The following is an 11774-nucleotide window of genomic DNA, read 5'->3' on the forward strand; positions in this document are numbered from 1 at the left end:
AATTAACACCACTGCCAATTTCATGAAGTATTGATTATGACTCGTACACTATCATCTCTTAACAACATTACCGGTGTATAACAAAACCAGAAAGTCTTGAAATTCGAAATAGTGTTGAATATTCTTGAAAATAACATTGTTATGAAATAGCTTCCAACATATTGAAAGAAAAGACATTGTACCTTGGGTTAAGAGACAGTTCATCTGAATGAAAACTCTGCATTACATCAATGGGTCTTACATCTGCCACATCATATCATTTCACAATCGTCCAGTTTTACAACATATATATTTTTTAAAAATATGATGGTAACACTTAATTTTAACATTACATCGCTTAGCACTAATACATAATATGTTAACCCATTGATGCCTAAAGCACTTGCAGAAAAGGGTGCTGATGCCATACAAAACTCCAGGCGCCAGGGCCAATGCAACATCCAGCATCAATGGGTTAATGCCTGTATAAGTAACTTGTAAGGCATGTACTAAGCGAAATCAAACATTTGTTAGGTCCTTATTGAGGTTATATTAGGTAATAAATCCCTAATTGTGCATGAACAAGTAATTTGCGAATACATGCCTAACATATATTTGATTTTGCTTAGTGCATGCCTTACAAGTTACTTAGAGCATACAGGCATTAATACTGTATGTATTAGAGCTAATAGATGTAATGCTAAAATAAAGTGTTGCCAAAATGATAATCAAAATAATTCTCAGTAATAATCCTAACAAGCATGAACACAGATAAATTGTCATTAAGTGGTAAATTATAGAGAATCTGTCCTTGAGAAGGAACACAAAATGCTCTTTCTTCAGGTGTTACTTGAAGCTGCATAGGTTGTCTGAATGTCAGTGGATTCAAAAGAGTCATTGAAAGATACACCCATTTCTGTTGTTGTGGACTGGTGGTGTCTACGTAGTAAGTCCTTGTACACTTGAACAGCCATCTTGGCTGCATATTATCGTCATGCCCTGTGCATCTGACAAAGCGTGTACTTGGGCATAAACACATGTTGAGTGATCACTGGGTTGCTGGGAAGCTTTGAGAGAAGTTCTAGTACCTTTGGTCGTTTGTTGGTTGAGATGGAACGTCATAAACATATTCAAAGAAGGTGAAAACAGAGCTGAGCTGTGCTGGATATGACAAGTTGCAGACCCAGTAAAGCTTGAACAGCTTGTCAATTGTGCAAGTCAGGCCGTCTGCAACGGGAATGGTCACGCGGTCATTCCTGGTGGTGATGACAGACTCTTCAGGTTCCCAATGCAGACCACTAGTGGTTGGGTTGTGGATTCCATCTCAGTGTCAGTAGTGCAGTGAAGAGGGATGTGAAGTTGGTTCCAGACTGAGAAGAAGTAGAAGAGGAGGAAGAAGAAAAAGGACGAGAGAAAGAGAGACAGAGAGAGAGAGAGAGAGAGAGAGAGAGAGAGAGACACATCATCAATAATACTTAATAGCAAGTGTTACTTAACTGATTGAAAGGTATGAGCATACCAGTCAAACTAAGTATAGCCGAATCAACTACAGGTATACATACATTGATATCATGACATCTTCTTAGATCTTCATTAAACTGAGTGAATTTAATGTAATACATTTTTAATTTCATTATTTATATATACATATGAAGAGTTTATTTGCAAAACGGTGTATCTACCATTTTTTGCATTTTATTATTGAAAATGGCTGTCCAGAGGTCCTATCACCTATGTGTGAATTCTTGCCATTCAAATATTTTGAGAACATACTTTTTCAACTTACCGGTATATGAAATTCATTTTGCAATGCAATGCAGTGGAATGCCCAATACAAAATTGTTAATTTCCCAACATTCTACAAAATGGAGATACACCGTTTTGCAAATAAACTCTTCATATATATGACCGGTATACGTATGAACTTATACAGTATAATATCAAGGAGCCAAGACTGACTTGCACCAACACACACACACACGCACGCACGCACGCACGCACGCACGCACGCACACACACACACACACACACACGCCTACCAATGATGTCAGCGATGCAGAGTCCTAGCTGGCCAATAGTGTGTGAGGTGTTAAGTTCCGCCTCTCCGTGCAGCAGCAGCAGGTTGGAGGGCGGGACCTTTAGCTTGACTGACAGCTCTTCCACTGCATGCTTCAGAAGCTCTGTCTGCAACACACATACACATAAATATTACTTACACACACATCAGCTGTATAGGGTTCTCTACTTTCCATGGCTTCCCCCAACTATAAAACAGATTTATAATACTTCCTGTAAAAAGTCTTTGACTAGGCAAAGCGCTATACAAAACAGATGTCCTGCTCTGTGTGTGTGTGTGTGTGTGTGTGTGTGTGTGTGTGTGTGTGTGTGTGTGTGTGTGTGTGTGTGTGTTTACCTGTGCTAGTTGTATTTGGTGTATGTCTGGTCTGTGGCGTATCTTTAAGTTTACCAGTCGTGCCGGTGTGTTCTGCTGATGCGAGCGCTTTCATTGGCTGGTTTTCCTGCGAGGGCGTGGCCTGCATACGATGGCGATGTCTGCATCGTCAGACTCCTCTCCTTCATCCTCCTCCTTTAATTGGCTAGCTGCCGCAGCAATCCCGGCCCCTCTGGTGATGGACGCAGCATCCAGCCTCTTGTTAATCTCCCTGTCATACACACACACACACACACACACACACACACAATGTAAGGAAAGTTGACAAGACACTGTAGAGATAGTGTCAGTGCGTGGCGTGCCTTGAGTGGTGTGGAGGGGGAGGGCGGCGGAACGCCTCAGCACAGTCCTAACACCAACACATACACACACACAACACACATGATGGATATGGTAAGCATACAGCAATAAATGGGAAAAATATTGTAGGGGATACTGTGTTGACTCATGGTCTGTGTGTGTGTGTGTTTGTGTACTCACATTGTGTTTTGCATGTGTTTGGTCACCTGGTCCGAGTCATCTGAGAGTTCGGTACACTGCTTCCCTCACCATCGCTGTCGCTGTCAGAAATCTGTCAAACACACAATATACAGTCTAAAGTTCGCCGTCCGTGTTAGCTGTAACTTATCCAAATACTGCTACTTTATAGACAAGTTTACGTCACAAACACTGGGTGGCGCCATTACTCTTCTAAATGCATGGAACTTCCGCCGGAAAAGGGCTGCACAGCGTTTTCCAATGTAAACAAACCTTGACAGCCCACACTTAGACCGCACGCTAATAATGTGGGAACACAGTTTAAATACTTTAACAGGAGATGGCGTTACTATCCCCCACCCGGATTATGTGCAGAACTGGGAGGATAGTATGACAACATGGCCGAACGTAACGTATGGAAATATTTGTGCTTATTTCGTGGACTCCCTAGCAACGGATGGAAAAGCCATGGACAACTTAAAAGCCTCCGAGGCATATCAGTATTTGCACAGTCAGAAAGTTGGTCGCATAATGTCTTACAAGCACGAACGTTTTGTTTATTTGAAAGCCGATGTTGAACCAAGTCAGTGCTTGAATAGCGCCTGGCACAATGCTTGGGTGCTAACCACAGAAGCGGGAGACATCAAAACAGCTGGATGTACGTGTGTCGCTGGACCTGGAAGATCTTGTTCCCATGCAGCTGCGATCCTGTGGAAGGTAACTATTTGACCATTGTACTCTAGGCTTATATATCTTTTTATGACTTTAATTAGTTGAACTACATCATATTGACTTGGTTAGTGTACGTGTGTGATAGAGGATGATCATGATAACACATAGGGTTACCACCTCTGTCTGAAAAAAAAAAAATCCTGGACATTTCAAACTCAGTCGACCTCTTTGCTTGTACACAATGGTAAGCTATCCTGAATTCATTGTCCAGGAAAGTTTTTTTTTTCCTGGAAAAATTGTGCGCGTGTGTGAGAGAGGATGATCATAATAACACATAGGGTTGCCACCTCTGTCTGAAAAAAATCCTGGACATTTCAAACTCAATTGACCGCTTTGCTTGTACGCAATTGTAAGCTATCCTTCATTCATTGTCCAGGAAAGGTTTTTTTTCCCCAGGATAGGTCATTAAAATTCTGGACAATCAGTAAAAAATGTGGACAGGTGGCAACACGAATAACACATTTCTTAACTCATTACAATACTAATGCCCTGTTTTTAAATATCTCTCTCTAGGTAGAAAATGCTGTGAGACAGGGCAAAACCGGGCTCGCCTGCACAGACGGACAGAACCAGTGGAATGCTGGGTCTAAAAGAAATGCTGGACAGAGGAAGATGAAGTATGTGAGCTTCAAGAGACACAAGAGGACAGACCTCTACCAGCTGCAATCAACTGCACAGCCATCCTCTTCCTCTCCAGAACCAGCACAGGAGGTGAGACTCTTTAGAAGTCATGAAGAGTGGAGGAAGAACGCGCTTGCCTCACCAATGGCAGCACTTTTCAATTGCCCTGGGGATAGCCTCCTTCAGCTCTGCCTTAATGCCGACACCACCAACATCACTGATCCAACACCATGCCCACACCTCCATCTCCTAAGCCATGATGAACACCACACACCACTGGCTTGTGAAAAATGCAGAACTTTTTACAATCAATACATTGATATGCCCACACCCAAGTTTGAGGAGATTGAGAGGGCTACCAAACAACAGAGCAAAGAACAGGTTTGGCATGATGCAAGGAGAGTGCGCATTACAGCAAGCACAGCAAAAAAGGTGCCCATTCGCTTAACCACAGCGCCTGAGAAGTTTTTGTCAGAGCACTTACATCCATCCTTCCGTGGCAATGCCGCAACTCGCCAAGGAGCAGAGGGGGAGGAAGTGGCAAGGGACCATTTGGAAACTCTGGGCAACAGCATCGAGTGTAAAGGGTTAGTGGTGTGTAAAATGGAGCCGTGGCTTGCAGCATCACCCGATGGAGTGATTAACAAAGACACTCTTTTAGAGATCAAAACACCAGTGATGGGAAACAAGTCAATGGATGAATTTTTGGCAACAAAGGGCTGTGAAATCACAACTGTGGCAAACGGCGATAGGGTAGAATACCTTATTGCCTCTAACGGTCAAAAGGGCTACTACATGCAGGTTCAGCTTGGGATGTACTGCACAGGGCTTCAGCACGCCAAGTTGGTCATCTGGAACAAAACGGAGCACCTAGAAATAGAAGTACCCTATGACCAAGACTTTGTTCAGGAGCATATCCCAAGGTTGCGCACATTCTACTTTTCCCACATGCTCCCAAAAATTGTTGATGATTTTGTTGAGGGAAGATTACAGTTCTGCAGTAGGTATCTCAGCATTGTAAAACCAAAATAAGCTGCCTTATGTAGATGCATAAGGGTGCCTGCCAGCAGATGTCTGGTGTTTAGAAAATGTAATATATTAATGAATGTGATATATGTTTCTTGTACAGACTTGAAAATAAATGTTGATTAAATTTCAAATCATTATGAAACTACAATCATGTGTTCCCCCATCTTCTTTAGAGTGTTAAGCTTACAATTTCTTTTAACACAATTCATTCATAGTACACTCATCCTGGACATTAATAACAAGATTAATTAAATGTTTTGAGAAAATGAAACGAATGGCTTCAACAAGAAATACCATGTATTTAATCCTTACATTAAAAAGTGAAGTACAAAACAAGACCACACAATAACATCACTATAAAAATCATTTACAATATTAACAAATTACAATACACAGGGATACAAGGCAAGATTCTAAATCTCATTAGGCATTCTGATCAATGGGCTTCTCAGGTTAACTAGGCCAGCACAGATGATCAAGATGTTGTCCAGTTTACATGCCATGCTGATGGGAACGGTCTGGGATAAAATCTTAAAGACCTTTAGTCTCTGGATTGCTCTTTCCACATGTATACGGACATTGGCTACTCGCCTGGTTCGCGTTATCTCCTCATTGGTCAACTGCTTACGCCTGTAGGTGAATGCAGGGATGTTCAAACTGACCTTTCTTTCACTAAGCAGGTCTCGAATGGTGAACCCACGGTCCGCCATGACCTCATCACCAGCCCTAAGATAATCAAGGAAACCACTGTCCATGGTGATGAACTTATCGCTGCTTCTGCCAGCATATGACTCAGATATAAACATGATTAGCCCATTAGGGGCCACAGCGACAAGATATTTCACAGTATTGCGTGATTTATACTGACTGAACGTGTCACTCCTCGAATCTTGGTTTGTTGCTCTCTGCATGGCACTTTCGGCACAGTCAATGATGCAGGTGGTTCGGGGATAGTTCCTCTGAAACGGTAAGGGCATGGTGGCACGAATGGTCTCTCTTGGAAGCCAGGGGATCAGGACTTTGAACTGTTCACCCATCACACAAATCCAGTGACTAATCACAATGCTCGCCATGGATGTAGACACACTGAAACGGTGAGAAATATCTCCTAATATTAAATTTAGTTTTAGCTTCATCAAGGTCATCAGGATTTGGTCTACAACAGGAAGGGTAATTGATGGCTTACTGAAAGGCAACAACGCCGTCACCATGGTGAAAAATTGAACCATGCGCACTCCTGTATACAGCCGAGACCTGGAATCATCAATGACTGTGGTGCTAGTCACAGTAGGATCCTCGCACTGCGTGGCCTTATCTACTTTAACAGACTGGTATGTTGAACAGTATGTGTGGTCAGTCAGTGACGGATCCTCCCACTGGGTCTGGGCATCTCTGTATTTTGGTGTGGCAGGCTCGGTCTCGCAGGCAGGCTCTGTCTCGCAGGCAGGCTGACAGGTTTCAGGAGCATCTAAAAAGGGGAAGAGAACACAAGTAGCTGACATTAATATGTGCAAAAAAACATAAGCTTATACTCTGAGTTGAGTAGTAGTCATCTTTCTGAAAACATCAGCTGCATAAATTGTACTACAACATTACACTCTCTCTGTCCCACACACACACACACACACACACACACACACACACACACACACACACACTTTGAAAACGTGACATTTCTTCCATCCATGTAAGTCTACACTTGCCAAAACATCTGTAAATAACATGTGTAGGCAAATTGTTAATTACTTTGACAATACAGAAGGCTTGCACATTAAAATGTTACTGTATGCTACGCCCTACAAACTTCAGGTGAGGTGATTTGACAGCAAATGAGCAAGTGAACAGACACTCAGTCGCCAGGTCTCCCATCTCTCCCCTAACATGAACAGGGCAATTTAAATATGAAAGTCCAATGATGACTTGATACACGGATATGTTGCTTACCCTCATAAGGTTAACAAGTTCATAATTTGTTAACATTTGCGCTAAGCGGAGCTAGCTAGCATGCTGAAGTTGCTGTACTTACCATCAGATGGAAGTCTACGTTTCTTTGGGGGGGCAGGGGTCCGGTCGGTGACTCGCCTCCTCTTCGGCTGGGTTAAGCGACTGTATCCCAACCACAACTCTGGATACGGATTACCCTCGGTTGGCCTCTTGTCCACAAAGTGATGGGAACACACAAACACGTTGCGGGGTGGATTCTTTAAATTTAATGCCTTCAGCCAGGCCCGTGATTCTGCGTCGACATCAGGCTTGCGAAAGAAAGTAAACAACGGAGGGCATGGACATTCCCTCTTTGTGGCTGGTTTGTGGTCAAAACACTCTCGACCTAACCACTCGTTCAGGCGTTTCCTTGAGTTTGTGCAGCCAACCACTGCACACGTAGTTCCCGAACCACTTTTCCTCTTGAAATTTTCCATAACAATGACCTTTTTTCCCCACTGCGTCGAACACGATCAAAGCTAACTTTCAATCGGAGCTCGTTAGAACGGAAGTGGCGGGCATATACAGGGGTAGTTAAGGAAGTAAACCGGAAACGGGTCAAAAACTTGCGTATACAGCAGGCAGATATTTACTGACCAAGTTGCTCTCTATGACAAAAGTGCTATGGGCTACTGTGACAGGTAAACAAGAAACAACAGGTTAAAGGGACAGTTTGGTCAATTTCAACATGCAGTTGTATTGCTCACGCTACCCTTGACTTGTCAGTACCTGGTGATGGCACATTTTTCGGCTCAGCCCTTTCCGAGATATGAGCAATTCTAATGGGGCCAGCGTTTGTTTACATTTTTAAAAAATGAAACCTAGGCCAACTCCAAATATTTTCCCAAAAGGTACTGCTGTTTGCTAGTTGTCTGCTGATGTTTTATAACCTTTTGGATGTTTTTGGGAATAAATAAAAATGTTTTTTTGAAATGTAAACAAAGAGCTGCCCCCATTACAATGACCAGGATCTCGGAAACAGCTGAAGAAGAAGAAAAAAAATCTCAGGCACTGACAAGTCCAGGGTAGTGTGAGCATTACAACTGCATGTTGAAATTGACCAAACTGTCCCTTTAACAACTCTTAGCGCTAATTAGTTCTCTACAACTACAAACCGCTGCTGTTCCCTTCCGTTTGGGATCCATATCACCAAACTATAGTTCTCTTGAACTTAACTGCATTGAAAGCCGTGAAAGTGAAAGCCCATTGGGAAACTCCAACTCCGATTGTCATTGTGACACAGCACTCCACAGCACACAAGTGAACACTGCACACAACGAAATTGAATTCATGCCTCACCCGTGCAAGGGGGCAGCCCTCAGTGGCGCCCCATGGGGAGCAGTGCGGTGGGACGGTACCATGCTCAGGGTACCTCAGTCATGGAGGAGGATGGGGGAGAGCACTGGTTGATTACTCCCCCCCCAACCTGGCGGGTCGGGAGTCGAACCGGCAACCTCTAGGATGCAAGTCTGACGCCTTAACCGCTCACCCATGACTGCCCTATTGTTATAAGAATATGGCTATGACAGCCTTAAATAGCAGGTTAAAATATGCTCATTGACATTTTGGTGACAACAAGGTCATAACTCTGTACAGCAATGAGGTCCAAACAGAGGCTCTGCATGAAAGTGTTTTTAAAAATTAAAAGACGTTTTAAAAGTGACTATCCTTTGACACATACCTGCACAAAATCAACCAGAAAAGACATCTCAGATTTTACACTGCAGCGGCTTCGGAGGTAGAAGATGTGTGAGAACTGTGTAGCACTTTTCATCTGAAAATGAGAGCAGAAAATTGTACAGCAGTACTTAAATTTCACATTTACCAAAGTCTCTGTGTTATAACAATAACATATATTAACATATTTATCACAATTGCATACAATACAACAATAAGAAAAATAATCAGAAAAAAAATCTTTAAAAAAAACAAATGAAAGGAGGCAGAGGGCCTGTAAGTGGATAGCAATGAGACACATGATCACATAGACAATATGATACACATGGAAACACACACACACACACACACACACACACACACACACACACACACACACACACACACACACACCATCAGTCTGATCATCCAACTGTTCAATCAGAGTAGGAGCTTGGACAGATGTGGCCACAAGACCTGGGCCCTGATTAAGAGAGAAGAGAGAGGGGAGGGGGAGAGCACGTTAGTTCCCAGTGCATTGAAGTCTGCTGTTCAACTCTGCCACCTAAAACTCAAACTTCTCTTCAAACGCCATGGTATCGTCACCAATTACCATTGCCTACAAAATCTCGTGCGTGGCCGTTTTATCCCTCGAACAGAGCGTGCATCTCGCACGTCGCACCCTCCATCTGAAACAACTGCCGGTATTTTCCCAACACCGTCATACGAGGTCTACCGAGACAAAACACGACAGTGTTGACCAGTTGCCCATATCTACCATATTCAACTACATACTGAAACGGTGAAAACCACGACACTTACACAGAACTACGGTTCAAAGTTTGTCTATTGACCACAAGCCAACACAAAACAGTGGGATACTGCTTCCTTACTCGTGCTATTCTTTATCATGTACCAGGGTGGCGGACGGTCTGATTTACATGATTTGACGCAGAACTGCTTAACTGAAGTTTAAAATGCTAGCTAGCCCCTGTCACTCTTGCCCCCTCCGATACCTGTTACTAGCAGCATCCACTTATGCCCCACTACCGGTACTAGCTCTACGTCAATCCATCCGTAGTGTTTCAGTATCCTTGGATAAATTCTGTCCGACTTTCTTTCTTTCTTTTATGTTCAGAAAATAGCTTTCAACTTCACATCAGTAAAGTGCCGCCTGGCTTATTTCACACCACCAGCTAATTATCAGTTACCCTATTAGCAACCAATGTTAGCAAACCATCCAATATCACATTTCAAACCTTTCATTTTCCCAACACAAAACGTTTTAACCATTAAGTTAGTCCACATGTGAATTAAAAGAAAATAAATATAATTTATAGTGCAAGCGTTAAAGATCAATAGCTAACTGAGTACCAGTAACTAGCTAAATCTGATTGTAGGCTAGCTTAATGTTCACAGAATCACTGAGGCTGTTCCAATGTTCGTACAGCAAAAGTTGTGAAGCAGGGTTTGAGTTTAACCATAAACTAACGCTAACACTCGTAATTGTTACGAAATTATACAAATAAAGCGAATTACTTACGCCAGCCTCTCTCGGTGTCTGAAGTCAAGTCGCCCGCATCTTGCATTTCCAACGGTAGAAAAGGCGGGCGGAAGTCTGCTTTCAAATGTCCACAGTCACGCGAGGGGACAGCCAAACGGCCGTTAGTTTCTCAATTGCAAGCACGACTCAGAAATGAACCTCTTAACTTCAGGTTTCACCCATTCTGTGTAAATCTTACACAAAAATGACACATAATCTGTCAATATGCTGTCTACACACATCTCAATGTGTTATTTTTTGACACATCTGTTTAGGCAGTGTATCCCACAGTGCATTGCGTTCTTCAAAATACGGGTAAAGCATCCGTAGAATGAGATAACGGAAAAATCCTTCATACGAATACGGTAGTTTGTACCGTTTAATTACGGACATTATTTACTGTGTACACTTAGTTTTTGATTATCCCCAAGATGTGAAGGCCCAAACAATAGGCTCCCTGTTGAAGGTGGTAGTCTTAAGGATCTGAATCGTTTCATTTTGCAGTGTTAATTCGAAACTCAAAGGGCCGAATTTCACAGTCTCCTGGAGTGCAGTTAGGTCCCACTCACAAAGTCATGGGTAAGCGGTTAGGGCATCACACTTGTAGCCCAACGGTTGCTGGTTCAACTCCTGACCCACCAGGTTACTGGGGGGAATAATTAACCAGTGCTTGGGTTGCATGGGTGAGGCATAAATGCACTTTCATTGTGTGCAGTGTGCACTGTTCACTTGTGTGCTGTGGAGTGCTGTGTCACAATGACAATGGGAGTTGGAGATTCCCAGTTGGGCTTTTGCTTTTACTTTGGCTCTCAAAGTGTTGAATTAACACCGCAAAACCTCCCCTTTCTTGAATAGGAAAACGGAAAAAATACCAACCCAATCAAAGACATCAAAAGAGTAGAGTAGAGTAGAGTAGAGTAGAGTAGGGTAGACTGAGTACAGTTGGGTACACTTTTATTTTTGTCCCCTTCCACGCAGAAATTAGACCATTAAAAGGTCCTAAAAAGAAAGTTGTTTTGGACAGAACATATTTTCAGGATGTGGGCAAATATATAATCAAGGAATTATATCTCTAGGATGTTTAATGTTTATGTAATTAATCAAACAAAAAAGGTGCACTTTTGTCCCGACTGTACCCTAGCTAAAAAACGGTGGGGTACAGTTGAGACATAGCAGAGTACAGTTGAGACACCATTCTAATCAATGGGAGGTAATAGCCATGGGAGCTAATAGCATGGCCGATAGCAAAATACTGTACTCAACTGTACCCGTTAGCATCTTTACATTGGTTTTACATAGTGA

At 42.7% G+C, this 11774-nt stretch overlaps 1 protein-coding gene and 2 long non-coding RNA genes across 3 annotated transcripts in view; 1 reads left to right on the forward strand and 2 right to left on the reverse strand.

Annotated features, from left to right (window-relative positions):
- LOC134461573 (uncharacterized) overlaps window positions 1-2636 on the reverse strand; it is a 3118-nt gene extending 482 nt beyond the window's left edge. The window contains exons 1-3 of the long non-coding RNA XR_010037332.1: window positions 2447-2636; window positions 2019-2163; window positions 1-1349 (exon numbers count right to left, since the gene is read on the reverse strand). The exon at window positions 1-1349 is cut by the window's left edge and continues 482 nt beyond it. This is a non-coding gene — a long non-coding RNA (uncharacterized LOC134461573). The remainder of the gene's footprint in view (window positions 1350-2018; window positions 2164-2446) is intronic.
- Window positions 2637-2927: 291 nt separating this feature from the next.
- LOC134461576 (uncharacterized) lies at window positions 2928-10864 on the reverse strand. The gene is made up of 4 exons (XR_010037333.1): window positions 10473-10864; window positions 9344-9413; window positions 8955-9047; window positions 2928-3002 (listed from the first exon to the last, which is right to left on the reverse strand). It is a non-coding gene; the product is annotated as an uncharacterized LOC134461576 (long non-coding RNA).
- On the forward strand, window positions 3105-5497 carry LOC134461575 (uncharacterized). The gene is made up of 2 exons (XM_063214469.1): window positions 3105-3625; window positions 4154-5497. The coding sequence occupies exons 1-2, from the start codon at window positions 3215-3217 to the stop codon at window positions 5291-5293; spliced, it is 1551 nt and encodes a 516-aa protein (XP_063070539.1). The 5' UTR covers window positions 3105-3214; the 3' UTR covers window positions 5294-5497.
- Window positions 10865-11774: the final 910 nt, after the last annotated feature.

This window comes from Engraulis encrasicolus, chromosome 13 (genome assembly GCF_034702125.1).
Source record: "Engraulis encrasicolus isolate BLACKSEA-1 chromosome 13, IST_EnEncr_1.0, whole genome shotgun sequence".
In the NCBI taxonomy this organism is placed as follows: Eukaryota; Metazoa; Chordata; class Actinopteri; order Clupeiformes; family Engraulidae; genus Engraulis; species Engraulis encrasicolus.